The following is a 24211-nucleotide window of genomic DNA, read 5'->3' as shown; positions in this document are numbered from 1 at the left end:
TCTTAGGAGCAAGGAAACTTTGTGTTTATAGAGTCTGTTCCTTTCTATTTTCTTTTCTAATTTCTAGTTTGTCATTTTCTTCTGATCTTTATCAATGCCTCTTCAGTACGATTCCGAATTTATCAAAGAAGCGGCGCCTCTAATTCAGGCACTGGGGGGGTGCTGGGGAGTTTCCAGTGCATGATGTGAACTCTCGGAGGGCCTTCTTTGATAGTTTCACTAGGCAAACGCCCCCATTGCCTGATAACATCGAGAAGATTGTCCATTATGCATCTGCATCTGATGGCCACCAAGTTCCCATCCTGCATATTCGTAGGAAAGAAACCGGATTGCATGCAGGGGGTGAGCCTGCCATCGTACACTTCCACGGTGGAGGCTACATTTTCCTCAGTGCAGAGCAGTGTTTACCTCCTCATATTGCTGCAGTCTCTCAAACTGGCGTCCAAATACTCACTATCGACTATCGACTTGCTCCCGAGAACCCTTACCCTATCCCATTCAACGATAGCTGGGCCGCGCTACAGTGGGTCTATGAGAACGCAAAGGAACTGAATATCGATCCCTCGCGGATCGCGGTGATGGGAGAAAGCGCTGGCGGAGGATTGGCAGCAGCCATGACCTTGAAAGCGCGAGATACTGGACTGTCTCCGCCCATTGCGAAGCAGATTCTCATATATCCCATGCTGGATGACCGAACCACCACCAACCATGTCGGAAAAATGGCATTTTGGACACCAGCCGATAATATCACCGGGTGGACGGCGTACCTTGGCTCGGATAGAGGTACAGAAAGGGTTGAAGCCTATAGTGCTCCAGCTCGTGTAGATACTGTGGATGGTCTTCCACCGCTGTACTTAGACACTGCCCAGTTGGATTTATTTGTGCACGAGGACTTGGAGTATGCTCGTCGATTTGTGGCTGCAAATATTCCAGTCGATCTGCACATTTACCCCGGCCTGCCTCATGGGTTTGAGGCTCTCTCGCCGGGGACGGATGTGACAAAGAGAGCATACGAGAATCGATATAAGGCTATGCTCAGCTTTTGACTAGATTGAAACAAGAATGATCACATGAACAGTAGTTCAATGAAATTTATAGATCGGATTCAGTCTAGTAGAAAAAAAGGAATAATAAAGCACAAGGTGGGGATTGGGGCCGAATTCGTTCACTCAGTATCTTCCTCGCTGTCAATTACTCCTAATTAGTGACACTTATTTGTTCTTCCGAGATCAGACCTTGGAACGGTGGGGTAAAATAATATAAATTCTCGCTGATAATCCCTGCAAGTACTCTGTAGCTCTATATCGTCCCGTCCTTTTCAAATCCAGTTAATCACGATGGAATTCAGTAGCCGACCTACTTCGGAAACAGTGCGAAGCAAACTGGAAGATAAAATTGTCATCGTTACTGGAGCAGCTCAGGGCATCGGATTTGCAACTGCTGCTCTTCTCGCTCGACATGGCGCTCGTGTCGTCTTAGTTGACTTGAACGAAGCAGACCTGAAGAATGCATGCGCCGAAATTGGCCACGAATGTTCATATCAAGTATGCGATGTGAGCGACTGGGAACAGCAGACCAGACTTTTCCACACAGTCACAAAGAGTATCGGTCCTCTGTATTTGCTTGTTTGCAACGCAGCTATCAACCCTGAGATCTCGCTTTTACGTGGATCCGACCCGGAACAATATTCAAAAATGAACTCGCAAGTTCGCTATAACTACCTGGCCGACGAGAAAGAGCAGACAGAGGCATCGCCACTCTGCGCTCCCCCGACCAACATTCTTGATGTCAATATCAATTCGGTAATTTTTGGTTTGAAGTTGGGGGTTCATCATATGAAACAGCATGGCGAGGGCCGTATCGTGGTGACGGCCTCAGCCGGATCCTATGTACCCATTCCAACACAGCCGCTCTATGCAGCTACCAAACATGCCGTACTCGGTCTTTGTCGGAGTACAGCTCACATGAAGGAGGTTACGAACTCAGGTGTTGCAATCTCATGGATTGCCCCATGGTTGACGATAACTCCGATGGTCGAGGATCTTCAAGCGACGGCAAGCCCTGATACTATGAAGAGTTCACCGGAGGATGTGGGATGGGGAATTGTCACGGCAGCATTAGCTGAGGACCCTAATGGCAAGGGATATTGGATTCAAGGACAAACAATTAGAGAGGTGGAAGGGGCTTATGGGGAGGTGGCTGGAAATTTGATCCATCCAGACAACCGGTTTTAGGTCGTTCGTGCCCTGAAAACATCACAGCTCCATTATTAGCCTCATTCTAGAATTTGAATCGAAAGAATCAGATTGCTAGCTAATTAGCCAAATTCCGGTAAATGTCACAATCAATACTCGTATTTTATTTGATTTTGGGACTCCAGTTGGAGTAGTTCCCCCAAGTACGGAGTAGTGTAGAGGAATATCGACGATCAACCCTGGAGATTCGTAGTAGCGTGGCTGGTCAGCACGGGTCTCCAGTTCCAAAGCTTGGATTCGGGTGAATACTACTAGTATAGTACTAGTCATGTTTTATAGAGAATTTACTCTATGAACTACATAGTACATAATATGATACTATGTATGTACGGGAGATCAAGATTCTCGGATCAGTTCGTGATCGGTATGTTTAATTATGTTTAATTCCTTTTACCTCCCCCCATTTCACGAGACAACCATGTCTAATTCTCCCAGAATCATCTTCAGTGGCGCACAGGACTCCCTTGGCCCCTGCATGACCAGCGGCTGTGGAACCTGCGGCGGGTCTTTTCTTTGGCTCGTCAGTTCTTTTCACGGACAATCTTTGCTTGTTTGGCGTTGGAACTGCGCGGCAGGACCCTCTAAAAAAATGTGAGCGGAGACTTACGTAGAATCTGCAGAATCCTGTTTTTACAGGCGGTAGTTGCAAAGTGTGTATGTACTAACTATGTAAATATCCACAGGGTTGGGAATAATACAGATCTTGGCCATGTTGGTATACACCTGTATATATACAGCTCGATTGTAGACTCGACTGACTTTGTTTGCTTCTCGAGGCCAGCAAGTCTCGAGAGTACCGAGTATATTGTATTCTTCTCGATACAGTATATCAATTCCATTAATAGTATAGTATGTATACATACTATGTCTGGTCTATTGTATTCAAATGTAATCTAAATATAGGATTTATTCCCAATCTGGCGCTTCCGAATGCGGGGGAGTCAGCTGACTTCCGTTTTTTTTTCGAACAATCGCGGCTTCATTTTTTTTGCTTTCGCTTTTGTCTTCTTTTCTTCCGTCCACCGGCTTTGATACATCCCCCTTTGCAAATCCAAACAGTTTCGTCTCTTCGTTGCATGCTTGGCCGTGATCCCCTCGAAGGCCGTTGACCCTCAACGGGTCTCATCCCCCCCCCCACGCTAAGGCCGTTTGGGTGAGGCTGAGACATGACCTTATCTCATCTCTTAATCTCTAATCGCCATTCGTAGGATCTTCTACCATACCCGCCCTTCTTAGGGTACCGTTTTCGGCTGTTCTCCGATTCTTTCTTTCTGTTCTTTTCCCTTTCTTAGAAAGAATTCTTTCTAAGAATTCTTCGCTTCCTGTCTTGGGGGACTCTTCCCAGGAATTCCATGGTCGCCTCCGAGTCCGGATTGACCGAAAGGTCAGGCCTCGCGATCGCTTGCGATGAGCTTCAGCATGCTGCCGTACCCAGCCACGGCGATGATCAACCCTCGGAAAGCAGTCATAATGGTCATGTAGACACTCCTACGATGCTTAGCCCCGCCTCAGTACCTTCGCTCCAGATTCGTACCGACTTACCCAACGTGAATCGTCGTCCTTCCAGTTCGCGCGATTCCGATAATCTTGCTTGTTTAAGTGTATCATCCGGCAGTCTTCCTCAACGGACCCCGAGTCTGCGCGCCTTGATTGCCCCCGTATCGAGTACCGGTTCCCTATCCCCGGCATCAATCATGTCTTCCCCTCAGCTGAATGCGATGGGCGATATCACCCCGCTACCCTCTCCAATCGGCGGTGCTTCTCCGTGGCGACGCGGGGATTTACCTTCCTTCACGTCCTTATCACGTACATCGTCAACAGCCTCGCGAAGTGGATCAGGGTTACGATTGAGTGACTCGTCACAGATGCTTGGTCCACCAGCACGATCTCGCGGGAAAACCTATGCAGGACTAAATGATCTAGGGGAGGAGTCTCCCGTTGCTAACAGAGTTCGTCGTGACTCACCTAGCAAACAACATTCTCGTAATCGCAGCTTAAGTGACTATGCACCACCCGGCCGCATGTCACTCCCACGACCTATCGCAGTCTCTGGCGCAGGTCCTAGTATTGCGCCATCCTCGAGTACCGACTCAAAATCAAATGGATTGCATCGTGAACAATACCTGGCTGTTCACCGCGGTATAGCGCTACCGACGGTTCGACCTCCCAGTCCTCCTCGCAGCAGTGGAAGTGGATATGGAGACAGCGACTCAGAACCCGTCATTCAACATACAGCTCCGCTGTCCAACCCGGAGGAGATCTACTCCGTTCGGTCCGTGCGAACCCAACAGGCTCGAATGTATAGGAAAATACGAGTGCTAGGCCAGGGAACCTTCAGCCAAGTCTGCCTGGCGGCACGTGTGGAAGAAGTTCCGCAAACTCCTCTGTCGCCTGATACGGATACATCCAACGATGTTGTTATCCCCTCCACAGTGGGCCAGAAGCTGGTGGCAGTGAAGATTATTGAGCATGGCCCAGCCGGAGGCGCCGATGAGGAGCGTCTGGAGGTATCCCTCAAGCGAGAGGTAGACATTCTTAAGGCTGTCAACCATCCATCCCTGGTCCAGTTGAAGGCATTTGGAAGTGATGAGAAACGAGCACTGCTTGTGTTGGACTATTGTCCCGGTGGTGACTTGTTTGACTTTGCAACTACCGGACCACGGCCAATGTCACCAGGCCTCATCCGCCGCATCTTTGCCGAATTGGTCAATGCTGTGCGCTATTTACACTCGCATTATATTGTCCACCGCGACATCAAACTCGAAAGTATGTTGATTGGAGATACCGCATGAAGAGAAAAAAAAAATGCGCCATGCTGACCAACCCTGCCAGATGTTCTGCTCACTATGCCACTTCATGCGATGGAGGATGTTTCTGACTGGCGCACGTATGATCGTGCAGTGGTGACTCTCAGTGATCTGGGCTTGTCCCGACGTATACCCGAGCCGCCCGAAAGCCCGCTCCTTCAAACTCGCTGTGGCAGTGAAGACTACGCCGCGCCTGAAATCCTCATGGGCCAGACCTATGACGGTCGTTCTACCGATGCATGGGCACTTGGTGTGTTGCTATACGCTATCATGGAAAATCGTTTACCATTCGACGTCCTCCCCGGCACCCGTGGCGACCCGGCTAAACTTCGAGCCCGCACGCCGCACCGTATTGCTCGCTGTGAATGGAGTTGGTACCGCTATGCCGACGAGGATGAAGAATGGGATGCTGAAAAGGGTCGCGACCTTGAAGGTGGCCGAGACTGCGTTGAGGGCCTACTGAAACGCAACACTAAGCGCAAGCATCTTGATGATATCGCTGCTATGCCCTGGGTACACGATGCCATTGACGTCCCCGGTGGGATCAAGCGAGGTGACAAAGAAGTGCCGTAGAGCAGGCCTCGCACGCATTTTTCAAGTCTTAATTATCCCCCCCCCCCTGGCGTTTCCGTTCTTCCTCGCCTTTGGCTTCACCTTTTGCCCTCATTTTTTTTCTCCTATCTTCCTTTCTCCCTATACACCTGTTAAACTATACATATTTGTCCCTTCTGTTGTCTCCTATGTTTACACATTACATGATTTTCTGACGCGACATGCAGACCACAGAGGTCGTTAAGGATTCGGAATTTCTTTCTTTTTGGCTAGACCATTTGTTATACCCCTTTACAATTGCCTACGATAGTGGGTCTAAGAAACAATACAAAAACAAGATTTTCTTGAATAGAATATACCTGTGCTCTACAATTGACTACTTGTCTATAAAATCTGGATAAAAACATTGCTCTTTTTCGTATATCTATAACGCGGATGTCATGATTTGTCTACTAGTCAACTAGCAGCACCCTGTGAACAGACGTATAGTATCCTTATCCACAGGATGTACTTTGTGCTAGAGTGGGCCATTCGGACATCTCGCCGATGGATCATTCGGTTAATTCAGCGAGATATTCTCCATAATTGAGTCATTTGAAGTCTAGATGCAAGGCTATACTTCTTCCTCTGCGATATATACAAGATATGCGATGTATGAATGACAATATCTGCAATTTGATTGGTCCAATCCTAAATGCGGTGGACCCGGGGAGGAACTGACCAACTCCGACCGTCCCGATTTTCCTGGCGACCCCAGAAACTTTGGGAACTTCCGCTTCCCCCGCCATCATCTCCTTCTAACTTTCTTATATCCCTCCCCTTCAAAGTTCTTGTTTGTGCGGTGATTGATAGTCTTGTCCAAGCCTATCTTATTCACAATGCTTGCTCAATACAGGACTCGTGTGCCTGCGGCTCTCCGCCTGACCCGAACTTCCTCCGTGTGAGTTCTCCCCAAGCTCGAGTCTCGACTCCGAAAGCTCCTTCATATCTTTGTCTCCGACTGCACCCATTGTCCTGCCCTGCCCTGCTATGCTCTGCTCTTCTTGCTAACAATGGCCAATTGGTTCCTAGTCGCGCACTCTCCACTACTATTCCCCGCTATGAGAAGGATACTGCCCTTAACAAGGTGTCGCGCAACATCACCCAGCCCATCTCCCAGGGTGCCTCGCAGGCCATGCTGTACGCCGTCGGTCTCACCGAGGAGGATATGAACAAGCCCCAGGTCGGTATCTCGTCCGTCTGGTTCAACGGTAACCCATGCAATATGCATTTGCTCGACCTGAACAACAAGGTTCGCCAGGGTGTGCAGGATCAGAACATGGTAGGCTTCCAGTTCAACACTGTTGGTGTCAGTGATGCCATTAGTATGGGTACCTCTGGTATGCGCTACTCCCTGCAGAGTCGTGACTTGATTGCCGACTCCGTCGAGACTGTCATGGGTGGTCAATGGTACGATGCCAACATCTCTATTCCCGGTTGTGACAAGAACATGCCCGGTGTCCTGATGGCCATGGGTCGCTTCAACCGCCCCAGTCTGATGGTCTATGGTGGAACCATCAAGCCTGGATGCGCTGTTACTCAGAACAACGCCGACATTGATATCGTCTCCGCTTTCCAGGCCTACGGTCAATTCATCACCAAAGAGATCACCGAGCCTCAGCGTTTCGATGTTATTCGTCACGCCTGCCCTGGTGAGGGTGCCTGTGGTGGTATGTACACTGCCAACACCATGGCCACCGCTATTGAGACTATGGGTATGACCTTGCCTGGCTCTTCCTCCAACCCTGCCAACTCGCAGGCCAAGTACCTCGAGTGTCTGGCTGCTGGTGGTGCTATCAAGAAGCTGCTCGCTGAGGACATCCGTCCCCGTGATATCCTTACCCGCCAGGCTTTCGAGAATGCCATGGTTGTTGTCAACATCACTGGTGGATCCACCAACGCCGTTCTGCACCTGATCGCCATTGCCGATTCTGTTGGCGTGAAGCTCACTATTGAGGACTTCCAGTCTGTCTCTGACCGGATCCCCTTCCTGGCCGACCTGAAACCCTCCGGCAAGTACGTCATGGCCGACTTGTTCAACATCGGTGGTACCCCCGCTCTGCTGAAGATGCTGCTCAAGAAGGGTCTCATTGATGGCTCTGGTATGACCGTCACTGGTGAGACTCTCGCCAAGAATCTCGAGAAGGCTCCCGACTTCCCCGATGACCAGAAGATCATTCGTCCCTTCTCCGACCCCATCAAGCCTACTGGCCACATCCAGATCCTGCGTGGCTCTCTTGCTCCCGGTGGTAGTGTTGGTAAGATTACTGGTAAGGAGGGTACTTCTTTCACTGGTAAGGCTCGTGTATTCGACAACGAGGACTCTTTCATCGATGCGCTGGAACGCAATGAGATTAAGAAGGAGGATAAAACCGTTGTCGTCATCCGCTACTGTGGTCCTAAGGGTGGCCCCGGTATGCCCGGTATGTGTTATTCCTGAACAAAAACCTTCAAAACACAGTGCTTTTACTAACACATTTTTACTAGAAATGCTGAAGCCTTCTTCCGCCCTTATGGGTGCCGGTCTTGGCTCCTCTTGTGCCCTGATCACTGACGGCCGTTTCTCCGGTGGTTCCCACGGTTTCTTGATTGGACACATTGTCCCCGAGGCTGCTGTCGGTGGTCCCATCGGTCTTGTCAATGACGGCGATGTCATCACCATCGACGCTGACAACCGCGTTCTGGACATTGATGTCCCTGAGTCCGAGCTCGCTGAGCGTCGCAAGGACTGGGAGGCCCGCAAGGCCGCTGGCCAGCTTCCTGAGACTGGTTTGACTATGCGCGGTACTCTGGGCAAATATGCCCGTAACGTCAAGGATGCTAGCCAGGGCTGTGTCACTGACGCTGTAGAGTAAATTATATCTTGTGGTGTCTATCATCTCGAGCATAAAAGCGGTGTATTTTGGGCCTGTGCTATATAATATCATTTCCATACAATCTTGTGTTTCATTTCTGATTTTATCAATATACTTCGTTTACCTAGTAGGTAGTTCATCCCTGTGGTAACTTTTCTGGCACCGCTAGCCTCAAATTTTGAGAGACGAAAGAATCAAAATGCCACACTTTCATGATTTGTATTCACACTTAAAAAAACAAAATCACGGAGACTTCTAGCATTTTTGTTCTATTATTAGTCTTTCTATACTTTGAAATCCAATATCGAATATGTCTTCTCTTGTAGATAGATCAGCTCGACGTGAAATGGAGGCTCTCCAACTCACAAATCAACACCTCCAACAACCACCTCCACTCATCCACACTCTCGGCAACTTATTCAGTCGGATAAATTAGAAATCGAGATAGATTTGATTTGATATGTTTTCAAATCTTCAGAATATATAGACAGTCGGCAAGGATTCATTCTTTATATTCCATTTGTCTCAACAGAATTCAACAAACTACAAATTCAGCATCGGTAACCAAGTCCGCTGGGGGGAATTGAAAGGCATTGTGATATTAAGCCTCACTGAATTCATAATACAGAGATGGGCCTCCAATTTTTGCGCGATAGCTTCATTGGCCAGTGTGCGCGCTATTTCTATCAACCTTCATGGTTGAAATACCCTGAAGATGATGTGGCCTGGATAGATGAACTCAAGTCTCACGCTGATTCTTCTCAAAAACCAAAGACAATTCACGTGGAATGGTATGGGGAAAACGATGAAAAGAATCCACAAAATTGGTCACAGGCAAAAAAGGCATTCGTGACGGCAGTGATTGGACTTTACAGTTTTGTTGTATACTTGTCGGCTCCGATCTATACACCAGGCCTGAATGCTTTTATCGAGGAATTCAACGTCAGCAATGTTGAGGCCTCCCTTGGACTCGCGATATATGTGTATGTTGAAATCGAAGGAAAGCCAATATATTTAAGTCTTCATAGGGACCTTCCTAGAGCACGGAGCTGATTTATATCCTAGACTTGGCTATGGCACTGGTCCATTATTTTTCAGTCCTCTCAGCGAGATCCCTCGAATTGGTCGAAATATCCCATACGTGATATCTTTCGCGCTGTTCTGTATAATTAGTATACCTACAGCTATCGCTCCGACAGCGATTGGTTTTTATTTCCTTCGTTTCCTCCAAGGGGTTTTCGGAAGCCCATGTTTGGCGACTGGTGGTGCATCAATTGCAGATGTCTACTCCTCCGATGTACTACCACATCCAATGTCGATCTGGGGCTTTTGTGTATTTTGCGCCCCTGCAATTGGAACTCTTGTCTCCGGATTTGCCATTCCAGTTCTGGGCTGGCGATTCTCAATGTGGGAAATCTTGATGGCAGCCGCTCCAGTGCTGGTTCTTTTGCTTTTATTACCGGAGACCAGCGCAGCTACAATTGTTCATCGACGTTGTCAGCGCCTGAAAAAGGCAGATATTACCCATTCACATATCTATGAGACTACTGCCGATATTGTCCAGGGAGGTCTTTCTGCTCACAAGATCGTCCGAGAATCACTTTTGATACCATCAAAAATTACCTTTCTTGATCCAGCTATGATGTTCTTGAGCTGCTATACCTCCTTGGTCTATGGTATCTACTATTCATTCTTCGAGGCGTTTCCCATCGTCTACCAAGATATCTATATGTTCAATCTTGGAGAAATGGGCCTTGCATTTCTCGCAATCGTTGTTGGAACTATAGCTTCATTCTTGGTCTACAATTTCTATATTCAGAGGATATTTGTGCCAAATGCAAGGAATGCAGGGTTCAAAAAACCCGAAAACGTTCTGAAGCCAGCACTTTTCGCTTGCTTTGGTCCTGCAGTTGGACTATTTCTCTTTGGCTGGGCTGCACGACCAGAGATTCACTGGATTGTACCTACTATTGGGATTGTCATCTATCCCGCGTGTGTCTTCGTCTTGATGCAATGTATATTCCTCTACATTCCGGCTTGCTATCCGCAGTATGCAGCGAGTGTTTTTGCAGCCACCGATTTTACTCGAAGTGCATTTGCTTGTGGAGCGGTCATCTTCTCAAGGCCTCTCTACGTGAATTTAGGGATTGGTGTAGGATGTAGTTTGCTTGCGGGACTAACTGTCGGATGTGTGGTGGGGATTTACGTGTTATATAATTATGGCCAAGCTTTGCGTCGGAGATCAAAGTTTGTGTCTAAATGGTGATTTACATACTACTTCACTAGTAGTGAAGTAGTATATAAATTACTAGTAGTAGTGACTATAGAATCTGCAGCAGACATATATCATTTCCACCTGGAAATGCTATATGTCTGGTTCCGAGGCTGGGCAGCCTCGAGGTTTTGAAAGTAATTTTTTTGAGTTACCACGAATACTAGTAGTAATAAGATTCCAACCTCATGTAAAAATAATCCAAGTTTGGATTATTTCTACTGTTCATCTGTTTAGGGACTCCCTAACCAGGTGCGGAAAACATACTTCACAAATACATTTGCAAGAAAACACTTTTCTTGCAAATGTATCAAGGTTTCATAAACATTTTGATTTATCTGAGAAATTGAGCATGGTATTGAAAATGACACATTTTTCAATAATTATCAACTAATTAAGTATTATCCCGTGAGTTGGAAATCATCTGCTCGCACGTATCAGCATATATATCAAGTCCATCCCCGATGAGCTTCAGTATAGCCCATTGTCCATTCCCTTTGATGAGTCGTGCCCAAAGCCTCACCACCGCGAACCCCAAGTACACACAATCAGAGAGATCAAGGGGTTGCGGCCATAAATCCTCATCCCCGGACGTTCGTCCTTCTTCGACAATGTCGCTTATCCAGCTGACCAGTCTAGATTGATGCTCTGTCATTTACTTTTGTTAGCATCGGTGGATTTTCAACGAGCATCTCCCCCTAAAATTTCCGGTCAAAAACCTACCATTTAAAGGACCCCTGGTCTGGCAGTCGGATATACAGATTAGCCATTTGCTTAGAAATATTGCAAATTCAAACCCGCACAGAGAATGCTGAATGCTCCACACAAAGGCATGACTTCGCGCCACGAAATTGATTCCAAGCCGAACTGGTATACTGAGTGCATGAGTCGCATGAAGAATTGCAGGGAGAAGATGTGGACCTGACGGAAGACTCGGTATCTTTATAATTCGGTTGGCAATTTCGTGAGAATCTCGAGATCCAAGTACTTTATGCGCTCCTAGATCCAAGACAAGTCGAACATACGCGAGGCCAAGCAGTGCGGTGGATGTAAATGTAACTGGTCCATTTGGATTACGGGGATCCAAGCTTGACTCTGGAGCTCGTTGCCATGAGGAAGTCCACGCATGGAGCATGTTTCTGTGCCAATCTCCAGTATTAAACATGCTGCAATTGAAAAGGAAAGAAGCAAGCTAGTTAGATTTGATTTTAACTCACCTCATAGTTTCTTTCTGTGCATGCATGAAGGTATTGCTTCCATCATCACACAGACGAAAAGCTTGATAGGCAACCAGGATCTTTTGAATCAGCGCATGCAAAAGAATATAATTCGCTAGCGGTGATGGAATTATTTGAAACGTTGCTTGCTGCGGCTCTGGATGAGCAATCATGAGCTGCGAAATTGCGTCATGAAACATCATCTGCTCTTGTGGAATTGATTTTCGAACGGCAGACCATTTTCTTTGATTCGGTGCAATCCATTCCAAACAAGTACAAGGAAGACGTATATTCATCTCATCACTCAGCATGACCGGCGGGCTTCCGAATGCAATGGACTGAAGATTGAGAAAGGCGAAGGAAAATAATTTCAGTCTTCTTTCAGACTCTCTTCGGACCCATGAATACCAGTCAAGGGTACTTTGCAAATTTTCTGTTTCCTCTTCGAGTTTTCCTTCTCTGATAGATCTTGCGAGGAAGCTTTGTAGATCGAATGCTTCTCTCGTGATACTCTCTTCGCCTTGCCATGTTGCAAAGCAGATCAGAAGGAGGGCACACCGTGCACCACGCATATTTTTATCACCATGTAAATTCCTTGGGTCGTGTGAATTTAGCTGCATGGATATGTCTCCCTGTGGGTGGTCACGCTCAGGTCCTTGACCCTTTTGTTGGAGTATACTTCGAGCAGCCCAAAATAGGGAAACCGCCTTGCGATGCTCATGTCGGTATTGGGCTCCCAGTGCAGACATGGCCAGGAAAATCATCGGATCACAATCATCTATAGTGAAGGTTGGGATGTGGACAATGGGGACGTGAGGGTAAAATCCATCGAAGAATCCGTTTATGAACCTGGTAAGTGAATGATGGGACGGTAATACTATGTCATTATTGAGAACAGATGCAAACTCTAATTCCCGAAGAAGACGATCTCGATGCTGAATTGTGACGGTCAAAATTGGCAATGTCAAAACGCCGAATTCAGCTAGAAACAGTGTCCATTCAGTCTCTTCCTCTCGAGAGGGATTTTGGGATATGATTGGCTTACCGACAGCTTCTCTCTCAACGGGTAGTTTGGCTAAAGATTGATCTATCCCTGGATTTTCTTGTCGAAGTGGATACGGGGACGCTGGCGTTGGAAGTGAATTCATAGACGGCTCACCCGCAAAGATCTGGGTGATACTCGGCTCTGTCGGAAGATACCAGTCTGAATTTAGCCCTAGGTTGTGACTAAATGACTCAAGATCTTCAAGTGCCAGAAGATCTTGCTGGTTTAGAACTGAATCGACTTGAATGACGGATTTGATTAGTGGGATCCGAGAAGCATATGGTGAAATCCTTACTACCGTAAGAATAGACCTGTCCGGTGTGTTCATGTTGCGCAGATGTTATCGAGCTTGATTGAATGGGATGAGTCTCCCATGGAGATTCCCTTCCATTACGATCCAAGGCTACAGAATTGACTTGTCCATGGAAGGTGGAGTAGCCGTCAGGTTGTCTTGTGACTGGCGATGGCCGCTGCGCAGACGGAGTGACGGGGGAATGTCCAATATTCTGATGTCGTTTCAAAAGGTCACGGCGGCCAAATGATGCACCGCAGGTGGCGCATTTGTATGGCTTTTCATGGGTATCTGAATAAAAGAATCACGTCAGTCTGTTGACTCTTATCGTTTGATACTGCTTGTGATCTGCAAATGGAGATATATACGAATGCGAAGATGTCTTTGGAGGTGTTCGTGTCGCCGAAATTCTCGTTGACAATATTGGCATTTTCGGGGCTTTCTTTTGAGAGAGGAGACCACAATTGTCTCAGAGTCAGTCCTTGGTGTTTGCTCCATATTCCCGGGGTCTATATTGCTAGTCCGTAAATGTGAGGGTGAGGATGAGAAAATGGATGTGTAGATGGAGGTGGAAGTGGAGGTGGAAGTGGAGGTGGGGCAAGTAAGAATCATCAGTGGAGACTCTTCAATACCTCCAACACCTCCAAGTCCTTGCCCTATGGAGATTCCTTACAAAGATGATTTTCAATCTTTATCTACAAATAACTATCCGATGTTATGATTTTGATCAAAATGTTATTCTTCTGTCTCACCATTCATTCGGATCCGAGGTAGCAAGCAGGAAGTCTTTAAAGGGTGAGTTAATTCTGCAGCACTATCCTCTGGGTACCTCGCTTCTACAATTAGCTTGAAACGACGGTATGATCTGAAACCTTGAAAATTACTGAGAACGAACCTGTCACTTTATTGTATATCATTATATAGACCAGTACTCTACTGTTGGCCCTATTTCTATACAACGAGAAATTGAACAGAGCAAAGCCTAGAAAACAGTTCCTCTAAACCCAACCCTCCCCCCTGTTTACTGTACAACCAATAGCACTGGTACGAAACATAGGTCTCCTACTGGTAAAGCCGGAAAATACCCGGGAAGCGAGGCAGTTTGTCAGCTTTTCTCAGTGTATCGCGAAGATCATCATGGAGATACTCCCAGCCATACGGCTGAGCAGGCATGTTGAAATTCTCCCAAGCATCACGAAACTCGGGTTGCAAGTTCTTCTTGACAATTGCATTCTCATTCTCCTTGACCTCACCCATGGGAAGAATAAGTCGCTTCCAATACTCGTCATACCCAAGCTGCAAGGCATCATGATCATTGGAATTATGGTAGTCACGACAGTAAAGCAAAAGTAGAGCCTCGGTGAAGGAGGACGGGTTCAATATCTTAATTGGATAGGTCTCTGTCCACGACCCGGAAGGCCCTACAAATTCCTCATAACCGGTATATAAATTGCGATGGATTGGCGAGGTGGCTGTTCGAACTTGGGGTCTCTTGGGGAGACCAGGGTCATTGGTAAGAATCAGGGTTTCATCATTTGGAGATGGGTGTCCAGCTGGGATTTCCTTGAGCCACCATAGAATGTGTAACTTGGGAAAGAATTGAATGGGGCCCATAGTATCGTTCTCAGGCGTAGCGTCAAAATGAACAGCAGCTAGAGCTCGTGCGCGTTTTCGCTCGTCGTTGGCTGGGCATTTTCTGGCGGTGCAAAGCTCAAATCCTCGTGCAACTAAAGTATCTGTGGCTTTTTCAAGAAGCTCGTCAGGAATAACGAAGTCGATTTCCTATTCAAAGTTGGTTAGTTGTGAGGGTGTTAGAAACTAGGTTTTCGCACTTACAGATGAAGCCTTAACTTGTCCAACCAGACCCAATGCCGCATATCCCCAAAGAATATTTGGAATGCCAACATCATCTAAGACCCGAGCAATTTCTCCCGCTATACGTGGGAGGTTATCCAAGGTTGACATGATGAAATTGTGGATGCTTTCAAGATTCCGGGCTGGTTTTTAGAAGACTATGCCGCTGCGCGAAGTTGATGGTATGTGAGTTATACCACCTCATTTATAGCTAATACGGGTAGTAGATGAGATATCAGTATACCAGAATACTTTTCATTCAAGTTTATGCTTCCTATGGTTCAAAGAATTGGTTTCGTTCAGACGGTTTCAAAAATAACGCAATGGCTTAGATATTTCAAATTGCATAATGGCATCATTTGGACAATTGGTCCAACGAAAATAGCACCGAGAGTACCATTGTAGATAAAATGTAAAAGTCTTTTCATCTTCAGGACTGGCCACAGCATCAAATTCCACGACAAACAACGGGTAACGAGGTTCCTCAGACTCTGGGTAGTTGCAGATGACAGTTCATAACGTGCAAAATTGAAAGAAATGAGACAAGGTTCCATAATCGAAAGGCGCTTACAGGATTCGGACGGAAGCTCGAGCTCAACGAAGGGTAAAATTGAAAGAAAGTATTCTTGAATGACTCGAGCAGCCAGATATCAACTTGGCATTATTGAATCCTTTGTCGAGTCGTCAGGTCCGAGCGCCAAAAGATGGGGAAGATGAAAGCAAAAAAGTCAGGAATAGCTTCAATGATTCGAATGATACTTTGTGATTCCATAATTCCAATTTCAGAATTGACACTCTTTAAAGATTCTAAATTCCGAGGGAGGAAATCAATAAATTTATGTACTAGAGACGATTGATGTCCCTCAGCTATCTAATAACATACAGTGTGACCTTGCCCTAATCAAGTACTTCCACAAAATAAGACCTTGAAAGTAGATCATTCAAATCAAGGGCCTCATGCATAACTGACCTGGACGCCATATCCCACCATGATACTTTTTTTATGATGCAGAAATAAAAGCAGAAGCAGACACAGAGACCAAAAGACAGGGTCATATCAGAAAGATACGAGAGACCAACTGCTCTAAAGCTCATCCTCGTATTTGAAGTTAATGCGACGACCACCAACAAGACGATCCTGTCGACTATCACGGCGGCTACTTTTTGGTTGCGACTTGACTTCGCGATTTTGTTGTTCTCTCAAGACTCTTTCGCGATTGGCGGCTTCTCGTGCGAGAGTGTAAGGGTCTTTTTCTTTTTCCTTTTCTCTCTCTTTCTCTCTTTCTCTGGTCTTGTCTTTGTCTGGTCGTGACCGGGATGAAGGATGGTCTCTGCGGTCGTTGTCGGTCTCACGTTTTGGACGTCGAGCTCGTGGATGTGAAGAGTGGTCACTTGCATGTGCAGACTCGGATCGATCACGACGAGCTCGTTTGCGGTCTCGCTCGCGATCTTTGCCTCTGGCACTGCGTCCGCGATCACGATCACGGTCTCGCTCGCGGTCTCTATCACGCTCACGCTCGCGATCGCGCGTGCGTGCTCGTTCACGGTCTCGATCCTTCTCACGGTCTCGACGGCGATCTCGATCGGAATCACGATCTCGATCTCGGTCTCGTTCCCGACGACGGCTAGGCCGAGCTCTGTCTCGATCTCGATCTCGATCTCGGTCACGATCTTCTTCGCGGCGATCAGGTCGCTCTTTGCCTGACCGATGACTGGTGACTCGACTTGCCAGGTTACGGGAGTCGTCTGTCTTCGCGGATTCCTTGGATCTGTTTGGTTGTCTATCGTCAATCACCGTCGCGAGTCGGCTACTGCGGCTGTCGCTATTCCGGACGGGGCTGCGACTGTTCGCTCGGCTGCGGTGACCATTAGATCGACGTGAACGATATTCATCGCCCAGCGACCGGCTCTCATTGGAAACTCTTTCATGAAGATCATCGGGGTGTTTTGACTCTGATCCACGACGATTCGGTATATCATCTTCGACCGGATTCGCTGTTGTGGAGCGAGCACGGTGGTTTCGGCTCACGGAAGGCGATCTTGATTTTGATTCCACACCAGACCGCTGTGCTTGGGGTGATTTTGGCGCTATAGATGCTGGCCCTGTTTGGTCATGGGGAGGTTCGGAGTTTTCACTGTCAATTTGTATTAGAATCGAGGTGATAACAACTAGATGTCTCGAACATACCTTTGCGACATTACTGGTGTGTTATTACCTCCCGAAACCCGGGCTTGCTGGAAAGCGCGCTGCCTAAGCATGCTAGTATTCGGCAGACCTTGTCGCATGCCTCTCGGAGCAGCTGGGGCGCCTTCGACAACGGGCGGTTTCGGTGGCATCGAAGGCTGGTGATATGCCCCAGCTGTGTGCATTGGACCACCCCAATAGCCACCGCCGTGACCGACAGGTCCTCGAAACCCACCACGGCCATAACCTGGGCCCTGCCAGCCTGGAGGACCATTTGCCATGGATTGATCCAGGGATTCAATGGTGGGAATACCTTGTAGCTGCTGGCCTACTGCTCCTTGATCATCCGTGGATTCTGAGTTTCCTTTAGTAGTACTTTCTTGGGATACGGGGTCTGGACCGCCATTCTCGTTAGGATGAGAGTTGTCCCCATTGATATTAGTTTCATCGGTGCTATTGACCGCACCATCCGATGTTTCCTGGCCGGGGCCATGAGAATGGTAGGCTGTGGCGAAGCCTCCATGGCCACCGCGCCCGGCACCTCGAAAACCACCACGACCATATCCTGGGCCGTAGTAGCCGGACTGATAATCCGAATTAGAAGGATAAGACATATTAGGCCCGCCAAACGCCCCTCCATGTTGAGGGCCTGTGCCATTTGCAAGAGCATTTGCATTGTAATTATCTTGAGAGGTTTGCCATGAGCCATTCCATTCTGAAGATCCATACATGCCCTGCCCATTGTAATTCATTCCCATGCCCATGCCCATGCCCATTCCAGCCATGTTCATTCCGTAGTCTCCGAACATCCCCTTATTTGCGGTCATCGGGTCCATTGACATGGGCATTCCTGGGGAGGGATAATTAGTATATGAACAAGCTGGACGTTGAGGATGTATGAGAGTGAATGCACATACCCATGGGGTTCTGAAAGTTGAACATGTTGGCCATGAACGGGTTCATACCATTCCAGCCCATGCCTGGAAAGGCAGCCTGGCCCATGTTCATCATAATGCTGTTGGGTTGCTGCGAGTTCTTCTCGGCTGCGGCTGATGGAAGAGCATTGGGATCAACTGCTGCTTCTTGGTCATTCGACTCTGTACTTTCCTGGGCAGCAGAAGCGGCTTCGGAGGGTTGACCAGCAACCTCGGGCTAGATGAACATTAGCTGTAAATCCATGTTAGGGTACTGATAGGACCAATCAGACCTCTGCGACAGGTTGAGCCGTTTCTGAAGCTTCGTTGCCATGTACAGTGTCGGATTGGTTGTTTTCCGCCAGAGCATCTTCACGAGGGGCCTCGTCCGACGTCGCGATATCTGGCTGCGGGGCATCATCTACCACCTGGGTAGATGGTGATTTCCCGATGGTACCATTCTGGTCGGGCGTGGCTTCTGAATGAGGAGCCTCACTCTGCGCGGGAGTTTCGCTGGCTGGATTCGGAGTGGCGGCGGCCAACTGTCGTTCCTTTTCACGTTTTTTCTCTTCAGTTCGTAAAAATGCCTTCAGGGTGGTGCGCAGTGCTTTGTTTGGTTTACAAAGATCGGGAGAGACAGGAGTATGTGCGCAAACAGGACAGGTATTTGGGAGAGAGATTTGGCCTATTGGAAACAGCAAAGGAAAGAGGATCTTGTTAGCCATCATGGGATGGTGGGACATTGTGAAATGCGTGGGGATTGATCGTACAGGTCTCGCAGATGGATTGGTCGCAACATGGTAAACGGAATGCATTTACCGCCAGCTTGTTGCAGATGGCACATCGCAGCTTGAAAGGAATTTCATCTTGGGCGAGAGTGCTATATGGAAGTTGGAGTTTCGAGTTAGCATGACAGCTCCGCAAAGGTAATCCAGATGTGTAAATAGTTGTCTTCTGCACGGGGAGCTTTTGAACGAACCTGGCGATGTCCAAAAGACCAGCCGGCGGGTCTGCCGCAGCCATTGGGCAGGGTCGAAAGAGCCGGACAGCAATGAGAAGAAGAACAATCAGAAGGATTTTAAGAGGGAGGAAGATTTGAAGATTGGCAAGTTTTCAATCGGCGCAGATAGAACGGAAAAGGGTTAGTCCGAGGCGGAGAGCAGCAGAGCAGGGCAGAGCAGCCGATTAGTTATAGGAGGACATTACAAAGTAGATCATAGCAGAGAAGAATGAATAGATTAGATTAGAAGAGAGGAGATAGAATGGTATTGAATATAAAGAACTGATAGATTAAGTAAATATTAGAAAATAAATATATTATAGCCTCAGATTAGATCAAGTTATGGCCATCAGCAGCCCCAGCGATACCGAGTGGTTTCATCTGGCAGCCTCCGAGCTCAGTATCGTCATTGACTAGAAGTGATGAATAGATAATTACATAAAATAGAATAAGTATATAAAATGAATAAATGATAGAATGATAGAGTGTATTAAAATAAGATGTATAAGTGTAGAGAGGAGAGAGAGAGAGAGAGAGAGAGAAAGGAAAACACTGCAGCTCCACTCGCAACTTAAAAAGCGTGACCGCCCCCCCAACTTCAACCTCAACTGAGAAACATACTTTTTTTTTCTACTTCTTATCTTCTTCTCTCTTCCTGCAACCATGCACCACTTCACTTAATCGTCAGTCAACCGACTATACAGTATGACAGAGGATAATTATCGTCCAAGATCTCCTGACTTTTCTTCTCCTTTTCCTTCTACCGCAAATCCTCCCCCGCCTCCTCACGCGTCCTCATCTCCTACTACTCACCGCGCCTCATACGACGAATCACCCTTCTTTAACGCTTACCAACAACGGCCCTCGTCAAGTCGGATCCCACAACAATACGTACCTCCCTTTCAACCAGACTGGGACGAAATGGCTCGTCGATCTTCTCGCCTCCAACCTGAAGACGCGCCGATTTCTGAACCGCCTGTCGCTATGAATGTCGCACCGCCCATGCAGACGATGGAGGAACCTCCTCATGCGCCAGCCCCGGATGCGGGAATTGAAGTCAAGACTAAATTTCCCGTCGCGCGCATTAAGCGCATTATGCAGGCCGACGAGGATGTTGGTAAAGTCGCTCAGGTCACTCCGATTGCCGTGTGTATGTGCCCCTCAATCTTTTATATATCTTTCTCTTTTCGTGGTTTAACCTTGTACTGATGATTTTTTTTGCTTGAATATAGCCAAAGCACTCGAATTATTCATGATCTCTTTAGTCACAAAAGCCGCCCAAGAGGCCAAACAGCGGAATTCCAAGCGTGTCACTGCCTCTCATTTGAAACATGCTGTTGCCAAGGACGAAGTATTGGACTTCCTCGCCGATATCATCGCCAAAGTCCCTGACCAACCTGCTGGTCGGAAACATGAAGATGGCGAGGGCAGTGATCAAAATGAAGGTCGTCGGAAGCGCGGAGGGCGCAAACCAAAAGAGGAGAGTGATTAAATATAGCAATGGGATGCATCTTGCAATGATTTGACGATGTTAGATGGGAAGGGGGAGAACCAGGCGCATATTATATCATACATGGCCTTATTTTGCCGTTCTGCCGGACTTTGTTTTGGATTTGTTGATTTCTTTGGAGGCGTTGGCTGGATGAAGATTATTTTGAGGGACTGTTTCTATATCATTGATTTATTCATTATTCTTTTTTTTTCTTTTCTTTTTTCCCTTTTATTGGATGCTCAATTGGATGTATTCTGGGCAGCGAATTTCTCTGTGAATATTTATCAACACATTGATTGAATGATTCGAATAGTCAGCAACTAATCATCAATCTATCAAAATCTAGAACTACAATTATCTATATCTACATCTTCATCTATATTTATCTATACTCTATCTCTAATGTAAATGCGAATGCCAAGTGGAACTGCGAGTGTCCACCGGCTCCACTCAGCCTTTCCCCCCCCCAACTTTCTTCCTCACTTCAAGTTCCAATTCTTCCCCTCTTGTGGAATCATGCCGGAGCAGAATGTCCGTAAGTTTTTGGCTTTTTTTTACTATTCGCTAAGTTAGAGCTAACTCAACAAGTGGTTCTCTTCCAAATGGACACGGCTTATCGCCGGTAAGAAACCGTGGCCTCCCTCCGAGCTTGAACGACACTCGGTGTTTATCCATGACTGCAATGCCCTCCAGGTATGTGGAAGAGCTGGGCGGGGTTTTTTGATCTTCCCTTGGCTGACACAAGGTGGAATGTAGCATTTCTGGAACTCCAATTCCTCCCGCAGCGTCGAAGAATCCATTGCGTTCGCGCGCACCTATCTCGAACGCCTCAATTTCCTCCTGACCGATGAGGCGCGCGGGCCATCACCACACAACTGCGTCGAAACCGCCGTCAGTTCGCGCATTTTCGTAACCGTCGCCCTGGTTGCTCTCGCGTATCATGATGATGACTTGGTTCGATCCGCCGCCATCTTCTTCAACCATGTGATCCACGCCGGAGTGTTAAAGACCGAAGAGGAGAGTGAGAGGGGAAGAGGAAGACAAAAGGAGAGCATCTCCACGGCCTTTTCTCGCTCTTTGATTGATTTGGTTCGCCAGGCCGATAAATCGTCAGATCAGACAGAAACGCTGCTGGTGGAACTTCTATTTGGGATCGCCAACAACATTCGTCTCCAGCCGGAGACGTTATCAACGTGGTTTCGACCACGCGCAACTCCTGTTCGATCAGATACCGAATCAATCGGACCTAGTGGTGCCGAGTTCGCGGGTGCGACACGCAAAGACGAGTTCCCGCTATTCTATATGCTGGTCGACTATGTTCACAGTGATAAGAGTGCAGGTGACTTTGCGCGAACCGGTCTTTTATATCTCATCGAGACTGCGTCCCGATCGAAGAGTCTCGAACGATGGTTGATCGAAAGTGACTTGGCTACTTTGATGGCTATTGGATTAGGTGCTCTCTACAGTCAGCTAGGCAGGTGAGGATTTATCATTCCATCGTGGACTAAACACTAGCAACTAATTTGATTGCAGTCTCGAATATCTGCCCGCCGATGACGATGTGCCCCGAGTTGTCGCTCTCTCTGATCACGCAAAGGAGGAGACGGCCCTACAGCCTACTCTGAGTGAAGCAATGGACACCTTCATGTCATATCTGCTATTCTGGCAAGACACGATAGACCATTGCAAGTCCGCCGAGGTGAATGACACACTCTTAGATCACTTCCAAGTACTATTTCTCGAACAATTACTGTAAGTATATCGCGAAACGAGAGTATGATCACTGCTGATGAAAGGAAAATAGATACCCTTCTTTATTGGAGTCATCCGATGTAGCTGGTGGCTCGACCGCTGCAGTTCTCACATATCTCTGCCGAATCTTAGAGTCGGTCGAACAGGGCGAATTGGTCCATCGAATTCTCCATTTCCTTCTAGCTTCCTCGCCTGCTCCCGAACAGCAAATGGACATGTCGGCCAGTCGTCGGAGATCGATCAATGTGCTGGCCGCATTGTCATCCGAGGCCGCTCAGCCATCTCCATCTCTCTTCAATCTGCGTGATTTGGCCTTGCTCGGTCTACAATCCTCCAATCGCCAAACGGTGCTTGCGACACTTCGTCTCCTGAATGTTGTTCTACAACGCCATCATCCTTTTGCACGGTCTCTGATTCATACCATTCCCAGCCAGCCTGCGCGTCAACGATCCGTTGGTGCATTTAACGCAGAGCTCGAGCAGCTTCTTGGCCTCGCTACATCTATTATGACAGAACCAACACTCAATCAGTCTTATGACAATTATGTGGCAGACGCGACTTGGGTTCTAGAATCCCGCCTTTGCCTCCCAGTGACCGAAGAAGAGGCCGAGAAAGTCGTTCCTCTTCCCCAGCAGCTTCAGCAGGATGATCCCATTGTACAAGGCCTGCTCAATTGTTTGGACTCTTTCTTTACGAATAGTGTGATTGTCAATCTTGCCTTGACCGGGGTATTGATGAGTTTAGCTTCATCGCATTTATTTTCTTTGGATGGCTGGGTCCTGGTCGACCCGGTTTGCTACGATACACCTTCACCACCGTCTTCCGATGATACACTGGATCAAATTCGGCAGGCATATCGAACCCCAACCTGGCCAGACAGCGCAGCTCCGACATTGACCTTGGCCTTGCGCAAACTAATCGATCAGGTCCGTCAGTGGCAGAAAGATCTTCCGGACTTGGATGTCCTCATCACTGCTCGACGCGAACTTCTCCACCAGGGAGATCGCCCCCAAACACCAACACCGGTTCCTTCACGCGAGCCATCTGAGCCCGCAGCCCCGGGATCAACGGATCGACGCCCTCCTTATCCGACCTTCCCAGGATCTCCCGAATCCTCTTTGCCCGGATCTCGAGGTCGTTCTCCTGCTCATGTTGGTTCGCCCGCTATGGCCCCAAGTGCGATGCGAGGTGAATCCACCGCACGTCCAATTGATTCTCGAGGATCGTCAGCCTCGCGTACGGCTGCAGCAGAAGCTCTTCGTCGACGTCTTGCCATGCCATTTCCGCCTACAGTTGCAGCAGATGCGACTGAAGGTGAAACTTCCCCTAAGGAGAATGAAGAGAACTCTGAAGAGAATTCCGAGAATAACGTTGAGGAAACTCCTGAAAAGGAAGAATCCTCGACGGCAACTCTTGGTCATGTATTAACGAATGTGGTGATACTCTACGAGTTTCTGTTGGAATTGTCTGCTGTGGTACAAGCGCGGGGGAGTCTTTTTGAAGAAGCAGGATATCAAGTACAAAGGTATAATACATAGTACTCTGGATACACTAAATACTTTTCCCTTCACAAAACAATTAATTAATTATAGTCTAGATTATATAAATAATCAATTGTATAAATATTTAATTGTATAAAAAGAGTGGGTCAGCCAAGACGTTCCGCTTGCGACTCAAATC

The 24211-nt window shown here is 47.6% G+C and overlaps 10 protein-coding genes across 10 annotated transcripts; 7 read left to right on the top strand and 3 right to left on the bottom strand.

Moving 5' to 3' along the window:
* Nucleotides 1-94: 94 nt before the first annotated feature.
* Nucleotides 95-1046, top strand: N7469_003306 (alpha/beta hydrolase; the record flags this gene model as incomplete). The annotated part of the gene is made up of 2 exons (XM_056642226.1): nt 95-159; nt 224-1046. 2 exons carry the CDS (start codon nt 95-97, stop codon nt 1044-1046), a joined length of 888 nt encoding a protein of 295 aa, XP_056501638.1.
* A 291-nt stretch (nt 1047-1337) lies between these two features.
* N7469_003305 (uncharacterized protein) lies at nt 1338-2234 on the top strand (the record flags this gene model as incomplete). Its single annotated transcript, XM_056642225.1, has 1 exon — nt 1338-2234. One exon carries the CDS (start codon nt 1338-1340, stop codon nt 2232-2234), a length of 897 nt encoding a protein of 298 aa, XP_056501637.1.
* Nucleotides 2235-3607: 1373 nt separating this feature from the next.
* N7469_003304 (putative protein kinase) lies at nt 3608-5635 on the top strand (the record flags this gene model as incomplete). Its single annotated transcript, XM_056642224.1, has 2 exons — nt 3608-5021; nt 5088-5635. The coding sequence occupies 2 exons, from the start codon at nt 3608-3610 to the stop codon at nt 5633-5635; spliced, it is 1962 nt and encodes a 653-aa protein (XP_056501636.1).
* Nucleotides 5636-6492: 857 nt separating this feature from the next.
* ilv3 (dihydroxy-acid dehydratase ILV3) lies at nt 6493-8508 on the top strand (the record flags this gene model as incomplete). The annotated part of the gene is made up of 3 exons (XM_056642223.1): nt 6493-6554; nt 6686-8076; nt 8141-8508. 3 exons carry the CDS (start codon nt 6493-6495, stop codon nt 8506-8508), a joined length of 1821 nt encoding a protein of 606 aa, XP_056501635.1.
* Nucleotides 8509-9138: 630 nt separating this feature from the next.
* Nucleotides 9139-10774, top strand: N7469_003302 (MFS transporter; the record flags this gene model as incomplete). The annotated part of the gene is made up of 2 exons (XM_056642222.1): nt 9139-9491; nt 9574-10774. 2 exons carry the CDS (start codon nt 9139-9141, stop codon nt 10772-10774), a joined length of 1554 nt encoding a protein of 517 aa, XP_056501634.1.
* A 400-nt stretch (nt 10775-11174) lies between these two features.
* On the bottom strand, nt 11175-13832 carry N7469_003301 (uncharacterized protein; the record flags this gene model as incomplete). Its single annotated transcript, XM_056642221.1, has 5 exons — nt 11175-11428; nt 11504-11946; nt 11998-13273; nt 13338-13625; nt 13703-13832. The coding sequence occupies 5 exons, from the start codon at nt 13830-13832 to the stop codon at nt 11175-11177; spliced, it is 2391 nt and encodes a 796-aa protein (XP_056501633.1).
* A 564-nt stretch (nt 13833-14396) lies between these two features.
* On the bottom strand, nt 14397-15299 carry N7469_003300 (uncharacterized protein; the record flags this gene model as incomplete). Its single annotated transcript, XM_056642220.1, has 2 exons — nt 14397-15116; nt 15171-15299. 2 exons carry the CDS (start codon nt 15297-15299, stop codon nt 14397-14399), a joined length of 849 nt encoding a protein of 282 aa, XP_056501632.1.
* Nucleotides 15300-16272: 973 nt separating this feature from the next.
* N7469_003299 (RING finger protein) lies at nt 16273-19310 on the bottom strand (the record flags this gene model as incomplete). The annotated part of the gene is made up of 6 exons (XM_056642219.1): nt 16273-17323; nt 17377-18223; nt 18291-18525; nt 18581-18972; nt 19058-19167; nt 19267-19310. 6 exons carry the CDS (start codon nt 19308-19310, stop codon nt 16273-16275), a joined length of 2679 nt encoding a protein of 892 aa, XP_056501631.1.
* Nucleotides 19311-19992: 682 nt separating this feature from the next.
* Nucleotides 19993-20779, top strand: nctA (negative cofactor 2 transcription regulator complex subunit BUR6; the record flags this gene model as incomplete). Its single annotated transcript, XM_056642218.1, has 2 exons — nt 19993-20437; nt 20520-20779. 2 exons carry the CDS (start codon nt 19993-19995, stop codon nt 20777-20779), a joined length of 705 nt encoding a protein of 234 aa, XP_056501630.1.
* A 529-nt stretch (nt 20780-21308) lies between these two features.
* On the top strand, nt 21309-24069 carry N7469_003297 (uncharacterized protein; the record flags this gene model as incomplete). Its single annotated transcript, XM_056642217.1, has 5 exons — nt 21309-21314; nt 21368-21472; nt 21536-22257; nt 22313-22531; nt 22584-24069. The coding sequence occupies 5 exons, from the start codon at nt 21309-21311 to the stop codon at nt 24067-24069; spliced, it is 2538 nt and encodes an 845-aa protein (XP_056501629.1).
* Nucleotides 24070-24211: the final 142 nt, after the last annotated feature.

Source organism: Penicillium citrinum (genome assembly GCF_028827155.1).
Source record: "Penicillium citrinum strain IBT 23319 chromosome Unknown utg000003l:1.0-4596430.0:1.0-4598250.0, whole genome shotgun sequence".
Lineage (NCBI taxonomy): Eukaryota > Fungi > Ascomycota > Eurotiomycetes > Eurotiales > Aspergillaceae > Penicillium > Penicillium citrinum.
The sequence above is the reverse complement of the archived record's forward strand: the minus strand, read 5'-3'. Positions and strand labels throughout refer to the sequence as shown.